This window comes from Fukomys damarensis, unplaced genomic scaffold, assembly GCF_012274545.1.
Source record: "Fukomys damarensis isolate Sample0158 unplaced genomic scaffold, DMR_v1.0_HiC HiC_scaffold_33, whole genome shotgun sequence".
In the NCBI taxonomy this organism is placed as follows: domain Eukaryota; kingdom Metazoa; phylum Chordata; class Mammalia; order Rodentia; family Bathyergidae; genus Fukomys; species Fukomys damarensis.
The window spans coordinates 40,591,390-40,614,986 of record NW_022900945.1 but is presented as its reverse complement, the minus strand read 5'-3'; the positions used below and the strand labels follow the sequence as shown (position 1 = coordinate 40,614,986).

At 44.9% G+C, this 23,597-nt stretch overlaps 1 protein-coding gene and 1 long non-coding RNA gene across 12 annotated transcripts in view; one reads left to right on the top strand and one right to left on the bottom strand.

The window, feature by feature from the left end:
* The window catches only part of Mybphl (myosin binding protein H like), a 25,672-nt gene extending 5,618 nt beyond the window's left edge, over nt 1-20,054 (top strand). For 2 of the 10 annotated variants that reach the window (XM_033758395.1, XM_033758401.1), the window contains exons 3-9: nt 14,350-14,438; nt 14,958-15,153; nt 15,366-15,505; nt 15,592-15,751; nt 15,856-15,992; nt 16,994-17,180; nt 18,148-18,230. In XM_033758395.1, coding sequence (XP_033614286.1) covers nt 14,350-14,438; nt 14,958-15,153; nt 15,366-15,505; nt 15,592-15,751; nt 15,856-15,992; nt 16,994-17,180; nt 18,148-18,158 — 920 coding nt within the window. In that variant the 3' untranslated portion in view covers nt 18,159-18,230. Of the gene's footprint in view, nt 1-1,022; nt 1,587-14,349; nt 14,439-14,957; nt 15,154-15,365; nt 15,506-15,591; nt 15,752-15,855; nt 15,993-16,993; nt 17,181-18,147; nt 18,424-19,279; nt 19,405-19,520 lie in introns of those variants that run through there. The other 8 variants (XM_033758398.1, XM_033758397.1, XM_033758400.1 and 5 more) reach the window with 8 other exon arrangements.
* Nucleotides 13,196-23,597, bottom strand: LOC104849497. Of its 2 annotated transcripts, none has more exons than XR_004515124.1 (3): nt 23,084-23,597; nt 20,726-20,766; nt 13,196-13,502 (listed from the first exon to the last, which is right to left on the bottom strand). It is a non-coding gene; the product is annotated as an uncharacterized LOC104849497 (long non-coding RNA). The 2 variants fall into 2 exon arrangements; XR_776768.2 differs by having other exon boundaries at nt 20,730-20,766.

Genomic DNA, 23,597 nt, shown 5'->3' with positions numbered 1-23,597 from the left:
CAAAAAAAAAAAAAAAAAGGACTGGGGCTTCTGTCGCTCCAAGATACTAACAAAGGCTCCCAGGAATTACTGCCCCCCAAGTCGGGAGCTAAGATAAGGAGCCCATTCATTGTATAACACTGATTCCCCCCACCATGGAAAAAATAAGGGGGTGGGGAGGGGAATGTGGGAACTCTGCTTCCACTCAACTTTGCTATGACCCTAAAACTGCTCTAAAAATAAAGTATATTTTTAAAAATACAGAGGAGATGCTGACTTCTGGAGACAGGAAAGTGGGAGTATGACAGGAAACAAAATAATTTGGATGGAGTCTATGACACATGTAGAATGAGGGCTGGATACACCAGGAAGTCGTATAAGGTCTTTTGTGCATAACTAGCACCTACTACGGGCTGGCCACTTTGCTGCATTTTATCATTTTGTCTTCTGTACTATCATGACATCGGCGTCCCTTGATTCATACATAGACCTGTGGCTCAGAGCCACCAGCCGGTGACTGAGTGGTACAGCCAAAAGTGACAGGTCCCTCAGCAGAGCCCTCCTCCCTCCACCCCTGCTGCCTCCCACTTCATTTAGCTGTATCTCAGGAAGGGAGCCATTGACAGCTTTCAAAGGGGAAAATGATGGCCTGACCTAAAAATAGCTTCTGCTTATCAGGCACTTTGTCGGCCACACTCTACTAAGCACTTTACAGAGATTACCTCCCAATGGTTATTATTACCTCCATTTTACAGATGAAAATACAGACGTAAGAGACTAAGGGCGGAGGATACAGCTCACTAGTAGAGTACTTGTCTAGCAGGCTGTGTTCAATCTCCAGCATGAGAGAGAGAGGAGAGAGACTGGCATGTTGCAAGTCACATAGGCGTCACAAGGCCCATATAGCGTTCAGGTAGTCCGACTGCAGGGTACAGACTCTACCCACCACCTCAGGACGCTAACTTTGAGGAGTGATGTTGCAGAGAGAGCAGAGAGGTTGAAGCAGGTCCTGAAGGTCAAAGTAGTGACTTTCCTGAATGTAGGAACAGCTAAAGGTGTGCCTGTGAAGCAGCGGAACTTGGAACCTGAATGCCTCGCTGGATGAGCCAGAGGTCAGGAGCTGAGATGTCACCCAATTGTCCCAACAGAAGCCAGAGGTCTCTTGGATGGTCTGTGCTCAAGCTCTTTGCTCCCTCCCTAGCGCGGTGAGGGGTGTCATCTGTCTCCCAAGATAACAGAGCCACCTCAGCCCTCCTCCTGTGGCTATTCTGGGCTTCTGTCTGATCCTTCTCTCTTCCCCTAACCCATACTTCACCTTTCTGCTGGGGGTAGGTAGGTGGGGAAAGGCCAGCCCACTTACATAAGCCTGTGGCTGGGACCCCAGAGGCCAGTCTGCAGAGCAGGTGGTCAGCCACCCCACCACCACCAACAGTGACAGTCTTCTGCTGGAGCCCAGCCTCTGGGTTGGCCCAACATGGAGTCAGCCAGAACTCCGGAGGTGGCCTTAGGCTCCAAGCTAAAGGTGGAAGAAGCCAGCCCAGCTGATGCTGAAAGACCCCAGGCTTCACCTCGACAGGGAGCACCCCAGCTTCTGCCTCCTATAGAAGGTGACTCGTGGCTGTTGGTGAGGGGTGGGAGCGAGGTGGTGGGAATTGGAGGGGACTTTCACAGCCCTGACTACAGCTCCTTAGGTTTTTGCAAAACTTAACATCTTTATGGGATCTGTACTTGGGATACAGACTCATTCTTTGGAGACCCCAACCTCTTCCTTGAATTCTTGCTGCTCAAGAGTCTTTGCTGTCTTTGGACTTTTCAGCGAAGAAGCCAGTGAATGTGTGTGGTACTTTACAGTGACTAAAAATGATATGTTTATATTTTTACCTTTAAAAGATGTCTATCATGGGGCTGGGAAGACCTGGTATACCAATAGCCTGTCTGAAAGGGAATGAAGGGTCAGACTGTCCACTATAGGAGAAGAGAGAATCAAAAGTTGTTGAGGGGCTGGGGATTTAACTCAGTGGTTCTCCCACCTGCCTTGCAAGCACAAGGACTCGAGTTGGATCCCCGGTACCAAAAAAAAAAGTTGTTGGCACTGGGAGGCTGTCAAACTGCAGTGACACTTAGCCATTCCCTGGGCAGTATCATGGCACCAGGACCCACTCCGACACCTCCCCTGGCTCCCATAGGAAATTCTGGCCTGTCAGAGTTGGAGGACTGTGAAATGGGAGCCCTTCTGGGATGAGCTAGCTTTCCCTTTCATGATGGCCTCAGCAAAAAGGCATTCTGGAGCCAGCAAGTGCTTAGGGCCTCTTCCAATCCTACACTGCCCTGCTGCTACCCCCAGCCCTAATTGTCCTGGTCAAGGCCCCTGTAGCTCACCTGACATTCCCCTGGAGCCAAGAACAGGTAGGTCTCCTGCTACACCTGGTTCGGTACACCAGAGAGAAGGTAGAAGCCAACTCCTCCCTCCTGCATGATAATTTTCAGAAGCAGTCACAGAGCTGTAGTGAATGTGTACTAGAGCTGCTAAAAGTCCCAGCTTTCAGGACTTGAAGTCTTAAGTACAAACAGTGCAAAGACCATAGAGGCCCATGGATTCCCAGGGTAGGAAGGTGTAGGAGGAGGTATTCTGGATTTGAAGGCTACAATCTGGGTAGCATTCCCATTGCTGCCTCTAGCAGATCTGTGACCTTGGACAAGTCAATTAACTGCTCGGTTTCAGTTTCCTTTCTGTAAAATGGTGATTGAAAAACATCTACCAAGTAGGGTAGTTGAAAGGATTGCTGAGATAATCCGAAGTGCCTTGGAAGAGGCTAAATCAAAACACAAATAGATATTTCCAAGTCAGAGACAAAAGTCAAGAGTTCCACCTCTAAACGGGGTCATGTGAAAAAGCTCTCTACCTTTTGTCATCCTAACAGATGATACTAGGTTTTCAAAAGTCACTGGAATGCGAAGGGCAGAGTTGGTCAAGTTCATCCCATCTGAAGAAGAGCTGGAGGAGGAGTTATTGAGAACATATGAAGCTGAGGTGATTGAAGAAGTTTCTTCCCCTGAAATGAACAAGAGAATAGGTCACAGGTAGAGAGAGTGAAACCAAGACCACTGACTCCCCAGCTCTGTCTGCGGGTCTCCCCAAAGGCCTAGGGGCAGGCACTCATCTCCCCCAGGCTCTGCTCTTAGTTTCAGGGTGTGACAATGATGTGGGCAGCTGACCTTGATGGCCCCTGGCCCTTGAAGCCCTCTGTCTTCACGTGTGGCAGCTCTGTACACTACAGGCCTCAGGGCTACCAGCCAGTGGCTCAACTGAGTGATATCCCAGAGGTGACTGGCAGGGACCCTCTTTGACACTATGTTTGATTGACTGATTGACTGATTGATGTTTTTGAACAGGGTCTTACTATGTAGTTCAGGCTGACCTTGAACTCACTATATAGCCCAGGCTGGCCTCAAACCCATAGCAATTCTCCTGCATCAGCTTTTCTAGCTCTGGGATTACAGGCATGTGCCACCTCACTCAGCAACACTTTGTAAAGTATGTGTACAGCTGTTAGCTTCTTGGAAAAAGAAGACATAAAGTCCTAGCTCTATTCTGCCACCCTCTAAGCCAATCAATCCACCTCTCTGGGCTCCATGTTTCTTTATAAACTGAGAAGTTGAACTAAACCTTTTGATGGCTATAGGCTGCTAGGAAAACATGATGAAAACTGAACTCTCACCCCAGGAAAAACACACCAAAAAAGTTCAGGGAATAAACAGAGCTTCTGATGTCCACCCAAAGATTCTTCAAGATGCCAGGCACCTGGACTAGATAGCCTCTAAGCTTCCTGTGAGCTCCAAAGACTTTCTTCCTCCTAACTTCTCCTCTTACTCCTAAAGGGCGCTGGGACTGAGATTGGCACAACAGTGAGCAGTGCCAGCTTTAGAAATTTGCAAGATCAAAATAAACTGCCACCAACCAACAATAAACCGTTAGTTGAGGAAGCCTGCTTACAAGACAAAATAAGCAGGAGGAGGTGGGCCGCTGATATCTGGTTCTTTACCTCAGCACTACCCTGAGACACTGTGTCCTGCTTGGCAGGGACCAGAGGGAGCTTCGGAAACAGAGGCTTCATCCCTGGCATGGAGAAGATGAGACCCTGAGATGAAAGAGGGAGGCCTCAGCTGCTGGTTTCAGCAAAATCCCTTCCCTGTGTACCATCTTCCAATATGAACTTTTCTGCATCTTCTAGTGTTAGGAAGCTGAATTTCATGCCTGGAAACAAGTTTTTCCTTCCTTCCTCCTTCCTTTTCTTCCTCTCTTCCCTCCCTTATCCTTCCATAAATATTTATTTTTGTACCTACTATGTGCCAGGCAATGTTCTAAGTACCAGAGCTACAGAAATGTACAAAATAGGTAAGAGTAATCACCTTTGGAGAGGTTATATTTTACTGGAGAGAGATAATAAACAAGCAAAAAGTATGTCAGATGGTGATAAATGCTATGCCAAAAATAATACAGACAAGGAGGTAGAAAGTTCTGGGGGCTTGAACTTTCCTGCTTCAAATAGTACATCAGTGAAAGCCTCACTAATAAGGTGATATTTGAACAGCATTCTAACAGAGGTGAAGGCGCAATATACAGGTGCAAAGGCCTGAGACAGAGGTGAGATTTCTCGGTTGGAGCCACTGTGGCTGCAGCCCAGTGAGGGAGATAGTGGTGAGATTGGGGAAGAGAGTTAGTAGAGTCATTGTGAAGAGTTGGGTTTGACTCAGAGATGGATGGACAACCAGTGCAGAGTTTCAAGTCAGGACAGACATGATCAGATACTGGTTTTAGAAATTTTTCTGGCTACTGTGCTAGGAATAGAAATTAAGTAGGTCTTAGACACTAGCAAAATCATCAACAGAGAAGGAGAAAGGTTGAGAGATTTTAGAAGAAGGAGGTGTCACCCAGGAGAACAAGACGTCAAGTAAATTTGGAAGTCTAATTGGTCAGGGTCCATTGGGAGGCAGTGTTCACTGGTAATGGCCATGCAGTTCAAGATGGTACCCATGATGGTACCCATGGTTTGCCATGTGTGTCTCTGCTTATGCGGACTATGAGTGGGTGGGAACTTCAAGCAGAGTTGGGTATTCTAGGAGGATGCAACAAAGTGAAAAGGCATTGAAGAATCTGAATATACAAGAGAACATCATAATGACCATAGACTCCAAGTTGGCTGGGAAAGAATATAATAACAAAAATATCAGTGATACTAAGAAAAATTGCCCATATTACCTCATTAGAGGAAATAGGCCAAAGGAACAGAGATTGCATTAGATGAGGTTGATGAAACAAATCTCAGAAACAATGAATTTTTTTTACCATCTAGGAACTGAAAACAAGTGTGCCTGTTCAGTGGATATTTCTCCATGCAGCAATTTGGGGACACAGATCTTTTTCTATGGTAGCTTTGCCATTCCTAAGGGTCTTGTGATTGTCTGCATACAGAGAACAGAAGAGGAACATAAAGTACTTACTTCTTAGGACACTTGGCCCAGAAGATTCCCACCATTTCCACTCTTTGGCCAATATGAGTAGGAACCAGTTTCCTGGTCTACAGCAGGCATGCTGGGGAATGTGCCCAGCTGGGCAGCAACTGTACTTTTCAAATTAACCACTGAACTTTTCTTTGGAAGGGAGAGGATCAGTTTGGGTGGACAGTTAGCTGACTCTGTTACAAAGGCGGTAAGGGGGTGGGATGCTTACAATTCAAAGCACAGAGGGGCTGCAGTTCCTGGCATAGAGAATGACCACTGGATTCAGTGGCTAATAGGATAAAGGCAATGGCAAACCAGAATGTGAGAGGGCGTGCAGGGGTTGAAAGGATAGGCACTGAAATCACTAGGAAGGTTGCCTATAGCAGAGAGTTAGGGACGCAGGCAGTAAGCCAGGACTAAAACCACCAACCACGAGGGCAGGACTAATGGTGGGGCTTGAGGGTAGAAGTAGCAGAATCTTTATCTCAGAGAATGTTGCCTGTTTCCATGCTTCTTATTTTTCTGACCTTATTTTCATGATCTTCAAGGAGATGCCACTCTTGTCCTTCACAAGATTCTTTGACATCACCACATGCCTTTCTCATCACAGTCCTTCCTTCAGACAGGTTTTTTAGGCCAAGGCCACATCCTAGACATTTACAAATGTTTCTCTAAAAAATGCTGGTCCTTCTTGGATCCCTGGAAACACTGTTTCAAAGCTACAGCTGGTCTTGGGCATTGTCCTTTTTTGGTAACCATATACTCATACTGGCACATGTTTGTGTATTTGCACACACGCACACACGCACACACACACTAATACAAACACGCACACCTCCAATGTGTCTGACTTCCTCCTTCATTCTTCAAGTCATAGTCAATAACATCAGTCTGAGTGACATGGCCTTTAGGGAACTGCTGGAAGAAAGTCTGATTGTGTGAAAAGAAATTATAGGACGATATTTATCAATTATTAAGAATTATTATCTGTGAGAATAGTAAAGTGCACATACATTTCAGCAGAAGGAAATTAGGAATTTTCTAGTCAGGAGGAGTCAAGATCTTTGGACTTGAAATTATCTTCTCTAAAACTGGTTGAGGAAGAATTAGAAAACTTCTGAGAGAAATAAGAGTGCTGAGAGCAACACACCTCAGAAGTCAATGGCTCTCGTAAGACTTTTCAAAATACCTTTTCCCCAAGACTTTGTGAAGGTAGAAAGCCAAACTGGCTGTCAGACCCAGTCTGGGAAAACTGGGGCTCTGGGCTTTGGCTCCCATTCCTCCTGGCATCTGAGTAGGAGAAAGACCTTGGGTGTCAGGGGAAGCCCTGCCTCCCCAAGGTCAGTACCATTTACACCTAGTTTGACTGTGGATGTGTGAAAAGAGATGCCTCAAGGGAGCCCTCATTCTGAACAAAGGGTCAGATTGCTGCCTGAGTTAAGTTAGGAAGCGACTGGAGAACTTGCAGCTGACTGGCATCTGAAGCTGCCAAATCCCCTTCTGCACCTCAGGTACTCTGCGGACTGTCAGCCCTGATCCCATCCCCTTCCTTCCCGGTGGCCTGGCTGCCTGCTCAGAGCAGAACCTTCGCCTACTCACCCTCTAAGAGCTACAACACTCGGGTGACATGAGTTCCATTGTCTAGTCGGGGAGTCTCACTTATAAAGGACCAGAATGGAGTCCTCCAGGGGCAAACTCAGGGCCTCCACTAGAGCCTTCCGACCCGGCCCTGCTCCAGCTGGGCTCCCCTGGAGATCTCAAAGGGCCCTCAGCAAATCCTCCCCGACACCCCCGCCAGAGCTTATGTTCTACACAAACTTATTCCATTCTTATTCTCTTTAGTTCGGGTGAAAGAATTTACTAAGGTATTTTTCTAAGAAGCGAACACTAGGTGGAAACAAACATATCCACCACACACACCTGTCCATAAAGGCCTAGTACCTCCTGAGGTCTGGGCAGAGTAGGGCTCACTGGCACACCCTTCAGGCCTAGGTGAAGTCCTGGCTTCCTTCCTCACCGCATCCCTTTGCAGTCCTTGAGTCTCGCCCTCTGCCTTCCCGCCCTCGCGCCCTCCTCCCTCCAGGTCACTGGAGGTCACCTCAGAGCCCTGCCTCGGTGCCCAGCCATCCAGGGACACAGGAGTGAATAGACAGATAGGGCATGCTCAGAGAATGGATCCTTCTGATAAACAATGCCACATGGGAAGGCAAGTGTCTTGGTGCCAGGCACAACTTCACAACTAGGCAGGTTTCCAGAAAGTCAGTTGCTCTCTCCGAGCCTGTTTTCTCCCAGCCATCTCCCTGTTCTGGGTGTTCACTACAGTCCGGCACAGCTCTGCCCAGTCCGTTCGGCAGCACAAGAAATAGCAGTCTTCTCTCCAGCCCTCTCCCCAGCAACTATGAAGGGTTACTTCCCCACCTAACAGTGGGGAATGAAGGTCCACAAGACCAGGGTTTGACCCCCTTTCCCATTACAGTCATCTTTAAAAAAAAAAACTCAACTCACATCCGCCTGTTTCCAACTCCTTGGTTGCTTGCCAAGATGGCCGCAGGAGAGGAACACATCACACAACACTTGCTCTGTTCTTCCCGCCCCACCCCCAGCCCCCAAAGTCAGCAGAGGACACCGAGATCACCACCAGGACCACTGGGCAGCCTGTGGCTCTGCTGAGCTCTTCTCACATCCCCTTAGCACACAGATCCCAAGGTATGGCCCAGCACGGGTAAAAACATAAGCCACACAGCAAAAAACCAAACTAGAGGAATGAAGTGGTACTGTATATTTGTGTTCATTTTTTAACTTTATTGGTACATTTTAAATATACACAAGGATAACGTTATTCATAGGGCACTTGTACTGTACATAATACATCTTGCCTCTTTTTCCTTTTCCCCTCCCCTCCCTTCAACCCCTCTTCTTCTTATTTACAAAAACTTTGTTTCCATTTTTTTCCTTCTATTTTTTTTTAATCTAGACCCTTCGTTCCTTTGCCCCTCCTCCCTTCCCTTGTTCCCCTTCTCATTTGAACATCATCTTCCCATTTCCCAATATCTATTATACATTTTGGTCCTTATTTACACTTTTCGTTTCTTATACCCAGAGAAACAGTGCAGTATTCAAATGTGTGTCTGGTTTATTTCACATAAGAATATGGTCTCAACATATGTCCATTTAGCTGGAACTGTCTCAAGTTTATCTTTCTTTATGGCAGAATAGTACTCCATTGCATAAAAAACTACATCTTATCCATTCATCCATTGATGGGCATTTGGGCTGTGTCCAAGCTTTGGCTATTACAAACTGTGCTGACTGACACTATGAAATGGGAAGAAAGGGGCTAAAAAGGTGTAGGGAAAGAGGGGAGGGTAGGGGAAAGGGAATAAGGGAAAAGAAAAAAGATCTGAGAAAATGAAAAGATGGAAATAAAGTGTTTGTAAATGGGGAGGGGAGGAGGAGGTGAAGGGAGGGCAGGGACAAGGGGCAAAAATGAGAACCCAGACCTGTCATGTAAAGGTACAAGGTCCCAATGATGAATGTAACTGTGCTGTATACCTAAAATGTACCAATAAACTAAGAAAAAAACAAAACTGTGCCATTATAAGCACAGGTGCACATCTATCACTGTGGTATGATGCTTTTAATTCTTTCAGGAAGATACCAAGAAGCAGAATACCTGGGTCAAATGGAACCTCTAGTTTTAGTTTTTTGAGGAATCTCCACACAGATTTCCACAGTGGTTGCACCAGTCTACACTCCCACCAACATTGAGAAGCGTTTCTTTTTCCCCACAGCCCCACCAGTTTGTTTTTGTTTTGGTTTGGTTTTGTTGTTGTTGTTGTTGTTTGGTTTTTGTTTTGTTTTGTTTTTTGAAACAGGGTCTCACTACGTAGTTGAGACTGACCTGGAACTCACTATGTAGCCCAGGCTTGTCTTGAACTCACAGCGATGCTCCTGCCTCGGCCTCCCAAGTGCTGGGATTACAGGCATGTGTCACCATGCCTGGCTCAGCATTTGTTGATTTCTTGATAATTCTTTCTGGAATAAGATGGACTTTCAGAATTGTTTTAATTTGCACCTCTAGAAAGACCAGTGATGTTGAACATTTTTTTCATATATTTAGTTGCCATTTCTACTTCTTCATCTGAGAAATGTCTATTCATTTCAAACGTCTGTTCTTAGATTGGGTCTTTAAATTTGGGGACTGTGTGTGTGTGTGTGTGTGTGTGTGTTAGTTCTTTATATATTCTAGATATTAGTCCTTTATCTGAGGAATATCCAGCAACTTTTTTTCCCATACTGTGGACTGTCTCTTCACTCTTTCGTTGGTCTCTTTTGCTGTGCAAAAGCTTTTTAGCCTGGTATGGTAGCACACACCTATGGTCCCAGCACTCATGAGGTTGAGGTAAGAGGAGTCCCATGAGTTCGAGGCCAGCCTGGGCTACACAGTGAGTTCAAGGCTACTCTGAATTACAGAGCAAGATCCTGTTTCCAAAAAAATACCAAAACAGATCAAAACACAAAAAAAATTTTTAAGCCTTTTAATAAAATAAGATCTCAGTTATTTATTCCTTGTGATGTTTCCTGTGCAAATGGAGTTTTGTTCCTAAAGTTTTTGCCTACACCAATGTCTTTAAGAGTTCTACCTATTCTGTGTTCCAGCAGATTTAATGTTTCTATTTTAATATTTAGATATTTGATCCATTTTTATTTTAGTTTAGTGCATGGTGAAAGATATTGGTCTAGTTTTAATCTTTGACAGGTGTAAGGCCAGTTTTTCCAGCTATCTTTTATTAAAAAAGGCTCTTTCTTCCAGTGAAGGTATTTGGCTCCTTTGTCAAAAATGACATGGCTAAGTGTGTGTGGAGTTGTTTCTGCATCTTCTAATCTGTTCTATTTGTTTTTGTTTTTGTTTCTTTGGTACCAGGGATTGAACTTGCACCTATGAGGCATGTGGCAGCACCACTAAGCTAAATCCCCGGCCTCTAATCTATTCTATTGATCCTCGGGTTTGTTGTTTTGCCAGTACCATGTTGTTTTTATCACAGTAACTTTACAGTATAACTTAAAATCAGGGATTGTGCCTTGCCTTTGTTGCCCAGAACTGCTTTCACCATTCTAGGTCTCTTCTAATTCTAAATATATTTTAGGGTTGTTTTCTCTAATTCTGTGAGATATGCTATTGACATTTTGATTGGGATTGCATCAAATCTATATAACAATTTTGGAAGTATAGCCATTTTCACTATATTGGTTCTTCCTACCCAAGAACAAACATATCTTTCCCTTTTTTGATAGCTGATCTGATCTTTTTCAGAGTACTGCAGTTTTCAATGTAGAGGGATTTCACTTTCTTCATTAGATTGATTTCTAGGTATTTCATTGTTTTGGATGCTATTATGAGAGATATTGTTTCCCTAATTCCTTTCTTAGTGAATTTGTTATGATATTGATTTTTGGGGGGTACTGGTGATGAAACTCAGGACCTTGCACTTGTGAGGTACTTTAACTTCTTCCTTTCCTATTCTTATTCCTTTTACTGTTTTTTCTTATCTAATTTTTCCAGAACTGTACTAAAGAGTGGTGATAGTGGACATCCTTGTCTTGTTCTGATTTTAGAGTTAAAGCTTTCAGTTTTTGACCATTTAGTATGACATTGGCTTTGATTTATCATAGATTGCTCTTGGTGGGGGGTTGAGACAGAGTCTCACTATGTAGTTGAGACTGACCTGGAACTCACTGTAGCCCCCATTAGAGTTAAAGCTTTCAGTTTTTGACCATTTAGTATGACATTGGCTTTGATTTATCATAGATTGCTCTTGGTGGGGGGTTGAGACAGAGTCTCACTATGTAGTTGAGACTGACCTGGAACTCACTATGTAGCCCAGGCTGTTCTCAAACTCACAGCAGTCCTCCTGCCTCAGCCTCCCGAGTACTGGGATTACAGGCATGCACCACCATGCCCAGCCCATAGATTGCTTTTATCAGATTGAGAAAATGACCATCTATTCCAATTTCTATAAGTTTTTTAAATCACGAATGGGTATTGGACTTTGTCAAATATTTTTTCTGCATCTTGAGATGATGGCTTTTGTCCTTAGCTCTGTCACTATGGTATATTACATTTATTGATTTGTGTATGTTGAACCATCCCTGCATCCTTGGGATGAATCCTACTTAGTCATGATGTATAATATTTTTTATGATCTGCTGCATTCTGTTTGCCTGTATCTTACTGAGGATTTCTGTGATGTGTTCATTAGGAAGATTGGCCTGGAGTTCTCTTTTTTGGTTGGATGCATCTCTGGTTTTGGTATCAGGGTAATGCTTGGTTCCAAAAATGAATTTGGGAGTACTGCTTCCCTTTCAATTTTATTAAAGAGTTTGAGAAGTAGTGGCATTAGGTCTTCTCTAATTTTGGAGGGGAGTACTGGGGATTGAGCTCAGGACCTTGTGCTTGCAAGGCAGGTGTGGTGCCACTGAGCTAAATCCCCAGTTTCTCTAAATTTCTTGTAGAATTCAGCAGTGAATCCATTAGGACCTGGGATTTTCTTTGTTGGCAGATTTTTTACTTACATCTTCAATTTTATTGGCTGATACTGGCTTATTTAGAATTTTTATATCTTCTTGATTCAGCTTTGGTAATTCATATCTATCTAGGAATCTGTCCATTTCTTCTGTGTTTTTTATCTTATTAGAATACAGATTCTTAAAGTAGGTACAGATGATCAGGATTTCTGCAGTATCTGTTCCTTTTCATTCCTAATTGCATCAATTTGAGTCTTCTGTTTCCTTTTTTGATAAGATTGGCCAAGGTTTATCAATTTTATTTAATCTTTCAAAGAACCAACTCTTCAAATCATTGATTGTTTATATTGTTTTCTTAGTCTCCATTGCATTAATTGCTGCTCTGATCTTTATAATGTCCTGTCTTTGAGATTTATGCTTGACTTGCTCTTCTTCTAGGAGCTTGAGGTTCAACATTAGGTTGTTTATTTGAGCTTGCTCTGTTTTTCTGACATGGGAATTTCCCATTATAATTTCCCTCATAGGACTGCTTTCATTGTATCCCATAAGTTCCGGTATGTTATATTGGCATTATCATTTAATGGTCGATATTGTCTAATTTCTCCTTTAATTTCATCTGTGACCCATTGGTTGTTTAGGAGAGTATTATTTAATTTTTGTGTGTTTATGAAGTTTTTGTGGTTTCTATTGCCATTGATTTCCAATTTAATTGCACTATGGTCTGATAATATGCATGGGATAATTTCAGTTCCTTTGCATTTATTTAAGCATGTTGTATGAGCTAGTATGTGATTTATTTTGGAGAATGTCCCATGTGCAGCTGAGGAGAATGTGTATTCTGATGATGTTCATTTATAAAAGACAAGCGATCTTGATATAGGAATGCAGAGACTTTTCTAGCAGTTGAGGTACATGAAGAATATAGTAGGACCTCTGTTTATTTTATTTTAACTGTCATCACTTAAATATTTGCTTTACATAATGTGCATCTTTATTATTTCAGATTTTGTTTGTTTTATTGTTTTTAAGATAATTATCCAGGCTGGCCTTAAATTCACGATCCTCTGGTCTCAGCTTGCCAAATGGCTGGGATTACAGACATGCACCACCACACCCAGCAACAATTTACATATTTACACAGTTTAATCTATAAGTAAACATATTGTGAATGCTCAGGAATGTATTTACAGGGAAATGTGCATTATCAAAAAGTTTGGAATCTGCTATCAAGTAGTCATGTTCTTTGCCACAGGAATGTACCAGGGGTGGAGTTTTTCCAACAGCATGGAATGAATTTTGGCAGGGAAGCCTGAGTTGTTGGTGTGAACTGAAGCCTGTTACATTCTACTTAAGGCAACAGCAGCAGCAGGGGACTGTCTTTGCTCCAGAAGAGAGGAGACAGCAGTCCTAGGAAGCCTGGAAAGTGGTGTCTCTCCCAGGTCCTCCAGAAAAGCCAGGTGGGATGTCTGTTGCAGCCAAGGTAGCCTGAGGCATCACTAAGAGGAGAGAAGAGACACCTGGTCATTCTCCAAACCTCGCATGAAGCATCTCCTGTCTTTATCTGGGAAGCAAATACATGCCATCTTAGTTTTCACTTCTCCCTGGGACAAGCCTGGGAGCGCAAGAGAAAGTGAATGATGGGCCTAATCTTTCCCAGATTTGTACAAAGTGATCCTCCACCGACTGGAAGAATACCACGCAGGCGCCAGGGAGCAGGGCAGCCACCAGAGGAAGGGCCCCAGACACTGGTTCCCTCTGTGATGACGTCAGTGCTGTCTCAGCAGGAGGCTGCTGGAGTCTCAGTGCTGACTCTGCCTGCAGAGTGGGAAGCATTCTCCTAAGTCCACACCAAACTGGGAGGTCAGAATGAATATTGACTAAAAACAGCCTCGATGCAAACAATGTTTTAAGGACCCATAGAAAAGGGTTGGGAAGACAGGCCACACACACTGGACTGGTCTGTGCACAAACAGAAACAAAATCCCAGCTGATGGAAGGTTATGAATTAAAAGAAGTAAACATCAGGCTCACATTCCCATGCTCTTTCTGCAGACTTCAACTCTTTCCTTCAGCCAGTTACTTATCCCTTGATACCAGCAACACAAGGGGACTGGGCTGGGGAGTGCAGCTCAGTAGTAGAGTACCTGCCTATCAGCTCTGGGTTCAATCTCCAGCACCACAAAAACAAACAGACAAACAAACAAAAAAGATAATGGAAGAAATCTTCCCACAAGTAATCGTTTAGTGCAGGGTGGCTAAACTACCACCCACAGAGTGCAACTGGATGAAGTATCCACTTCCTCTGAATATTTACCTCCTGTTTTCTCTCTCTCCATCACTCAGACAACCCCAAGATCCGGCTACCTCGGGCCCTGAGGCAGACCTACATCCGGAAGGTTGGAGACACAGTGAATCTACTAATCCCATTCCAGGTGATGAATCTAGCCCTCACTGGAACCCGGCTCAGGTTTTGATTGGGAAACAAGTACCAAGAGTCCTACTAGCAGTGGGGCAGTCTTCCTGGCCTTCGGTGGAAGAGGCCACATCACTAGAATTCCGAAGCTAAATGAGCCATGCATTTTGCACTCCTGAGAGTAGGCTTGGTTAGAATCAGGTGTGCCCTGTGACAGGTGATAAGACTAATCCCCGCCCTTCGGTCTGCAGGACCTGCAAGTTCTCACTTCGGGAGTTTGGGTAGCTATTTAGTTGGTTCCAGTCCCTCTGGGTGTCCCTGATCTAAACTTTCAGAGGGTGGGAGATTCAAAGTCATCCCCTTTTCAGCTGTTGCTGAAAGGAAGAAGTCCTCTGGAAGAGTCCACCAACCTCTAGCTCAAGAAATTTGCAGCTGCAACTCAGGTTACCCTGTGGACCTGGGGTGGATCTGACCCCTAGTGCAGCAAGGAAGGTCTGGAAAGCTGTTGGGCTGCTCAAGCCTTATCCCCATTCCTCAGGGTAAGCCCAAACCTCAAGCCATCTGGACACATGATGGACGTGCCTTGGACACCAGTCGGGTGAGTGTGCGGAATGGGGAACAAGACTCCATCCTCTTCATCCGAGAAGCCCAGCGTGCCGACTCAGGCTGCTACCAACTCTGTGTGCAGCTGGGTGGACTAGAGGCCACCGTCACTGTTAACATCCTGGTGATCGGTAAGTTGGGGGAGTGGGAGGTGAGGTGGTCCCTAGGATCCTTCTGCTGAAGAGGCACTATCCTAAGGAGCTGAGGAAGCTGGGGTGAAATCCCCCCACTCTGAGTCTGGGCAAGAGCAGGGGTCTGGGAAGAGGATGGTGTCAGGGGGATTCGAAGTGATTTTGGTACTTAGCACTTGTACTGTGCCGCTGCTGTGACTTTGCTCTTTCAGAGAGGCCAGGCCCTCCCCAGAGTATTAAGTTGGTGGATGTTTGGGGCTCCAACGCTACCCTGGAATGGACAGCTCCCCTAGATACAGGCAATACAGCACTCCTGGGATACACGGTGCAGAAGGCTGACACAAAATCTGGGGTGAGGCCCAGCTGGGAAGGAGGGAGGGAGGATCGTGGACCAGGCATCTGACAGCTCACATATGGCGTCTTCTGGGGACCCTGCAGCTATGGTTCACTGTGCTGGAACATTATCACCGCACCAGCTGCATTGTCTCCGACCTCATCGTGGGCAACTCCTATGCCTTTCGTGTCCTTGCTGAAAACCAGTGTGGACTCAGTGAAACAGCCCCTGTCACCGCCGACCTTGCTCACATCCAAAAAGCAGGTAAGCAAGGCATGGAGGACGCGTGCTGAGAAGACTTAGAGAGAAAGCGGTGAAGAGGTATGGGGATCTCAGATGCTACATCATGGCCTCTCCTGCGCCTGCAGTTACTGTTTACAAGAGCAAGAGGTTTGCTCAGCGAGACTTCTCTGAAGCTCCAAAGTTTACCCAGCCTCTGGCAGACTGCACTACAATCACTGGTTATGATACCCAGCTCTTCTGCTGTGTCCGTGCCTCTCCCAAGGTGAGGGCTGCTTCCTAACTTTAGCCAGGTTGCAGAGCGTTCTAATTTCACATCTACTGCCATTGCCACCATCTGCCTCTTAAACAGCAGGGCATGTAGTTCAAGGTAGGTATTATAAATATGTTTCCTTTTAGTTCCTCATTATACAAAGATACCGCTTCCTGACCTGCTGTCATTGTGCTGTTTATCTGGTAGGAGAAGATGGAGTCCCACTGCTTTCTCCTTACCCACCTGCCCATGCCTCTTCTGAGCAGGGCCATGCCCGTGCAAGTTACCTAGCTGAGCCACTGGCTACCACCTGGAGTGAGGCTTTTGATATATAATCTGGTCACCACATTCCACATCATTAACAAGGTTTACCAGCTACCTGTGGAGTCTGTGTGCTGGTCCATACTACATGGAAGGGGGATCTCAATAAGTCCACTCCACAAGCCCCTTTTTAATTAGAGGGGTAAAACTACCCAGAAGCCAACATTGGGTGCAGAATGTGGATAGGTCTCAATATACATATGCAGGGGCTGGGGATCTAGCTCAGTGGTGCCACCACCTGCCTCACAAGCTCAAGGACCCAAGTTCGGCCCCTGGTACCAAAAAAAAGAAAGAAAAAAAAAAACAAAAATCAAACTCTCTCTCTCTCTCTCTCTCTCTCTCTCTCTCTCTCTCTCTTTCTCTCTCTAATCTATCTATATATGCATAGTACATACATAAGACCCCAGGCATCAGTCTTTTATGATCCATGAAAGGCTGCCCAAGTAGTGAGAATGAAGTTATTACTTCTCTTTCAGTCAAGAATAACTTGATGGAGAAGGGAGGGTTTCAGATGTTCTTTTCAACAAAGAGGATTTTGGAGGACTGTGGAAGGTACTGGAAGGGGAATTCCTTCTCACATTAGGGAGAGGGAGTCCCTACAAGTCTTGAAGGAAAAGAATTCCAAATGCTGAGCAAAGAAAAAGCAATTGGTTCTTACTTTGCCTTGCTACCCCCTTGTCTTTATCTTTCAGCCCAAGATCATCTGGCTGAAGAACAAGATCGATATCCAAGGCAATCCCAAGTACAGAGCCCTCAGTCACCTGGGAATATGCTCCCTAGAAATTCGAAAGCCTGGGCCCTTTGATGGAGGCATCTATACTTGCAAAGCAATTAATGCCTTGGGCGAGGCGTCTGTAGACTGTCGGGTGGATGTGAAGGGTAAGGGCATGAGGGGTCCTGATGCCTTAGGCTGTGGTCATCTTGCTCCAATGATGAAAAGGTCAGCAGCCAGAGACACAGGCCAAGACGGAGAAGGGCTTCCTTCTCCAGGCCCTCTCACCCTTGTCAGAATATACTTGGATGTATTTGAGGAGCCAACTTTATTATCTGTTTTGCTTCTCTCCATTACAATTCTGTAATATAGGAAGAATGGTTATTTCCATTTGCAAAGGAGAAACCTGAGGCACACAGAGGTAACTGGTTTACCCAAGGTTTCCAATGTCAGCGGAGGAGCTGACCCAATAGAAGAAGAGCACCCAAGTCTCCTGTCCCTCACTCAGATCCTTTTTCTTTAACCTATCCAATCTTCTGACTCAGTCTCAGAAAGCTACATCTGTTTTCTCTGCTTTCTTTTACATTTTCTTCTGGTTTGAAAATGATAGCACACATTCTCCCTGCCTCTTTGAAGTAGTTACTCAGCCAGATGTGGTGGCCCACGCCTGTAATCCCAGCACCTGGGAGGCTGAGGGAGGATGCGAGCTTGAGGCCAACCTGGGCAGCTCCGTGAGCTCAAGGCAGGCCTAGACTACATAATGAGACCTTGTCTCAAAGAAAGAAGGAAGGAAAGAAAGAGAGAGAGAGAGAGAGAAGTTAATCATTTCTCCACTACTGCATTTAGAATTGTGTTTTATAATTATCTATTTATCAGTCAGTTTTACTATTTAACTATAAGCATGATGAGAGCTGGGGCAGTGTCCAGCCTAGTTTCTGACACACAATGGGCACTAAGTGTTTGTTGCATGGATGAGGAATGAATGGACTTTTAGATGTCCTATTCTCCTTTATGTATAGACTTCCTAACTGTCACCTTAAAGCCTAAACTAGAATATCCCTTCCTAAGGCTCTGAAAGAAGGTTTCCCAGGATTTCTGAGAGGTTAACATTGAGAAATGTTTGCATTCTTGCAGCTCCTTATTGAGACAGCCCGTAAGGACACAGTGCCCGAGAAAGGTGAGGAAAGAAGATCAGGGCATCTCAATGGGTCATTGTTGTTCAATCTGGGACCAATATTCCTGAGCCTCTCAACTGTATACCCCTTGGTGGCCACTTTTTAAAAAAACGAATACTATCACCCCTGGGGAGGGAATCTGTCACAGAGGAAGTCTGATTTTGTCACATTGTTTGTATGTCTGTACTCCCCAAGTTGGTGACAGAAATCCAACCTGATGGTCCTCTGAAGAAGGGTAAGAATTTCTACCTAATTGTGAGGGGTCTGTGGGAGGATGTGGGCAGGTACTGTGAGAAAAGATGTCAAGGGAATAGTTAAGAGTGAAGAAATGAGGGCTGGGGATTTAGCTCAGTGGCACCATGCCTGCCTCACAAGCGCAAGGTCCTGAGTTTGATCCCCAATTTAAAAAAAAGAGCGAAGCAATAGACAAGAGGATTCACCACAAGGTACCCAAGTGAATAGGGACAGGATTAAGTATTTCTACCTCAGTTTTATATGAAGGGAAACAAATAGATTAACTTGTTTATATTTTACATTTTATAGTACATTAAATTCCATGCATTCCTTCCTAAGAGAAGAAAATCACTTTTTTTTCTTTTTGAAATAGGGTCTCACTATGTAGTCCAGGCTAGCCTTGAACTCACTATGTAGCTCGGGCTGGTCTCAAACTAGGGGCAATCCTCCTGTCTCAGCCTCCTGAGTGCCGAGATTATAGGTGTGTACCAGCACACCTGAACCACCATTTTTATTTTATGTTAAGAATAATTTAACATTTGATTAGGAGGTTCCCACGCAGCTCATTACTGGCAAAGGGCTGCCAGATCATCATTTAGGATCTGGTAGCTCCTTCAAAGTCCAAGTGATTCACAGTCAAAAATATTGTGTTAAATTAATGAGTAAGATGGGGAAAAACAAAGAAGCTTGTGAGAGAATGAAAAAGAGCTAACTCTCAATGTCTCCTCGGCCTTGCAGCTCCTGGCTGAGGAAAACTGAGAATCAATTCAATCCCCTAAGCCATTTATTTAAGCCCATCTTTGATACAAGCAAATAAAAACCCTAAGAGATGCATTAAAAGCACAAATTCTCCTCAGGAGAGCTCTGTCTGCCAGCTGGCTTGCAAAGACAGTTCTGTCCTCTCTGCTCACTTCGGGTTAGTGCTGTGCTGTGCTGCGCCGGTGCTCGTGTCAGCTCCCTGCCCCCATCTCAGTACCCAGCAGTAAGTAATGAACCATAGCACAGGACCGAGGGAGGGACCATGAGGAGGGACAGCTCGTGTCCCTCAAGTACTCTGCCTGTTTGCTACAATGGCTACAACACACCCTTTCTTTTCAGGGTCTCCAGGAAGCCTGATTGGGACAAGACTGTGTTCCTGACACACTTTGGGTTTGGAATAATCGAAATAAAGTGTGGATCCGCAGTGCATCGTGTTCTGTTTAAGACGTTCCATATGGGAAAAACATTTAGAAAGTTGGAATCCTTTAGCCAAACTATGAAATTTCAAGACCCTAAGGCTCCTCTTTCTTCTCCCATATCCACATTCTCTTCCATAGAGGTCTCTAACACTGTCCTAGACAGTCTATGACAAAACCGAATTCAACTCGGAGATGCTGAAAAGAAGAGAAAATGACCTGCTTTCTTTCTCTGTGGACTCTCCACTGTAAGCTGGGGTAACCGGATACACACCCAGCACAAAGCAGCAAACAGCAGAACACACACACATACACATGCATACAGATATAGCTAATTAAAGACACACCCCTAAGCCCTGAGGGCTGGAATGTGAGTTTCCCTCGCTCATATTTGTTTTCGTTCTTAGAACAAATACGGCATCAAAGGCTGCTGGACATGGTGCCACAGGCTGAAGCAGGAGGATCACAAGTTCAATCCCAGCCTGGGCAACTTAGCCACTTAGAGTGACTCTAAATCAAAATAAAAACCAAAAAGGTCTGGGGATATAATTCAATACCAAAATCTTGGGTTCAACTCCTCCCCTGAAAAAAGATACTCAAGGCATTCTGTGATGGGCTCTGCAAAAGTTGGCAAGAGTTCATCCCATGAACCAGCACCATGGCCAAGGGCTCCTCCCACCAAGAGTTGCGCTGTTTCCCCTTCTGAGTCATGTGACTTCTGGAGCCAAAGTAGCACCTAGCTGAGGTAATGCTGTAGCAATTCTGGGCCTGGTGCAGGGGTACAGTAGCGTAGTGTTACTATGTAAGGCGTAATTGTTATTTATTTTGTTCTTGGAAGTCAGCTCTCATACAAAGCATTATTGAATTATGATTGGCCACATGAGGGACATGAAAACACAGAAGACACCAAAGCATTGCTAGACACATGGGGCCAAGTGAGATACTTCAGGCCTGGTCAGGCCCAGTCAACCTGGCGGCATTGAGACAACTCATCCCTGCAGAGCCCTGCCTAAGAATAAAATCATGAACGAATAGCTGTTGTTTCAGACCACTCTTTTTTTTGAAGTGGTTTGTTACATAATAATAGATAACTGGGTCTCAGGAACAGCTCAGTGATAGAGCACTTACCTACCAAGCTCAAGGAAAGGCCCTGCGTTTGATCCTCCACACTGCAAAAACAAAACAAACATGCAATAAATGAAACGGCCTTCTTTGCATCACATACTGAATTAAAGGTTTTATCTCTTTTCATCTATATTTTACAAATGAAGAAGTTGAAAGTTCATAAATCTCCCAAGTCATGTAGCTGGTGAGCAGCAGGGCTGGGATTTAACTCCAGGGCTTTGGTGTCCTCTCATCTTTCACCAAGTGGGCCTGGGTTGGAATCACCAGTTTAAGAAAGAAATTTTTTTTCCGGAGGCCATAAATATTAAGCAAGGTTTTGAGGAGAAAAGGAATGTGATTTAGTTGAGAAGAGAGAGGAAAAGTTTTTTCTGTTCAGACCAAATGTCCAGTCTCAGTTGAGGCCAAGTGCCCTTCCCATGAGGAGGAGTTTCATGAGAATTAAGCCCACATCACAAGGCATCCATTGTAGGTCATAAATTAACTTCTTCCCATGCATCTAAGATGTTAATGAGACAGGAGATTAAGGCATGGCAAACCAGCTGAGCAAGTGAGCTTGATTTGTCAGTAAGGGAGATCCAGGAAATGCACAGAAAAGCTGTTCCCAAGCCCTGCACCTGGGACCAATCAGAGGATGCATCTTCAATTCCTCCAGCAAGAACTGAGGTGTGTTTTTGACAAGACAGCTTAGAGCTGATGTCAGCCTGAAGAGTGGTAGATACAAAAGACAGCTGCCATAGAGCTCTTGGCCGCTGTGTTCTTTCTTTCACAAGTGGCCCGCTGGCTCTCACCCTGCAAAGTGTACTTCTTTTTAACCCCGTCCCCCACAACCATCAGAGATGGAACTCAGGATCTTGAGCTTGCAAGGCAGGTGGTGGAACCACTGAGCTAACTCCCTGGCTCTCCTTTCTTTTAATTGGCCCATATTTGCTCTGCAGAGCATGTTTCTTTTCCTACCTTTAATATATATACTTCACTACCTTTTGCACATGGTTTTTTGAGACAGGGTCTCACTATGTAGTTGAGACTGACCAGGAACTCACTATGTAGCCCAGGCTGGTCTCGAACTCACAGCGATCCTCCTGCCTCAGCCTCCCCAGTGCTGGGATTACAGGCGTGAGCTACCACGTCCAGCTTTTGCACTTGTTTTGTCCAATTCTTTATTCAGGTCAAGAAGAACCTAGAAAGAATATCTAGGAGTCCTCAGAGCCAGCTACCCAAGCACACTATGGCAAAGAGGCCTAAAGAAGCAGGTAGGTTGGAGCACTGGGATACCCCAACTATGATGCCCCAAATATGGATCAGTCAGGCCTCAGGTTATTGCCATTTGCTAAATTATTTGGGGTCCTCCCATTAAAAGTCCTGCATTTTCAACCTTCCTGGTAAAGGAATAAAATCTTCACCATGAACAAGACCTCCAGTCACAGTTAATCTTTGAGCATTTAAGGAATACTGCCCCAAATCCTTAATTTCTGCATCAGACATGTATGGAATAGCCTCTGAGTTAGGCCTACTATGTGGCTGAGAGACTGTAATTTCTTCATTGGTTAATTATCTATCCAAAATTTTAAACAGCTGCTCGTACACATCATTTTGAGGTTGAGGGCAAATACCAATATTTCTCAAAGTAGCGGCCTTATGCTAGGTGACAAATTCTTGTGCTTCAAGTCTGTGCCTTTTTCTGGCTTTGATGTCATTGTGATGGAGGAAAAAGTAGTTTCACTGCTTCTTTCCCCGGGAACTGCAACAGGTTTCCAACTAACTTCCAATGGCTAACCCCTGACCCCTCTGGTAGATAAAGAGGATTGGAGTGCACTGCTCAGGCGGATCCTAGGGTGAGAAAGAATGCATCTTCCCCTCTCATCGTTGCCACTACTTGCCTCAGAGAGGGAAGCTACTGGCCGTGGTTTTCCATCTGTACACCCCAAGCAATTTTAGCAAGGAACTAAAATTCCATCTGGTGCAGCTGAGAGGCACAATCCTCTGATCTCTCAGAATTCTGGGCCTCTCCACCCTTTCTTTTATCTCCTGGCTAAATTCCAAGGCTCCTTTGCTCCCTGACGCATTTATTTGCCTCTGGCACCCCTCACCACCTTAACTTTACAGCCGAAACCTAGAAAGGAAACAAAAAGCCCAAATAATGGTCATAAACTTTGTTTACAGAAAGCCCCTCTGCCACTCTCTTAGGGCCTTTTCGCTTCAAATTTTTAGAATGTTTTTAAGCTTTATTATCTTCTACCGATACCCAACCACATCTAGAGAACGTATCTAGTCAGTAGGATTAAGCATTTTACAGCTTTTAGTTACGAAATTGCTAGTTATAAGCACCCCCTCAGAAGCCCATAAAGGGACATAGTATACAACCTGATGTTTATGATTCTCCTCATCCACGATCTTCGTATCACAAATAAGCTCACGGAGGCCAAAGAGGGCAAATGTACTCAAGCCTACCCTGCTGGTAAGCGGGAGTTACGACTGAGTTTGAATCCGGACTGCCAGTGTGAAAAGCCAGGGTTTTGTTAGGTTTTTTTTTTTTTTTTAACACCTTGGGTGCTCTCGCTGTGTTTTCTTTGCACCTTTCTTCGTCGTGAGAAGATAGATTCTGAAAGTTCTTGCTTAGAAAGGCAATGGAGGATGTACTTCTCAACCTCCATAAATCTAAAATAGAAATGCTTAGGTGCTTCCTTAACTTGAAAGTCATTGAGGAAACACAGCAAAAGTAACGTTTTCCTATTCATCTCGCCTGACGGAAACCGATCTCCCTAGGGAGCTCCGCGGCCAAGTAACCGGGGTCGCCAGTTTGCAGAAGGAGGCAGCGGGGAGGGGCGTGGCGCGAAGCCCATTCTTATTGGTGAGTCCCCTCGCGCGTGGCCACGAG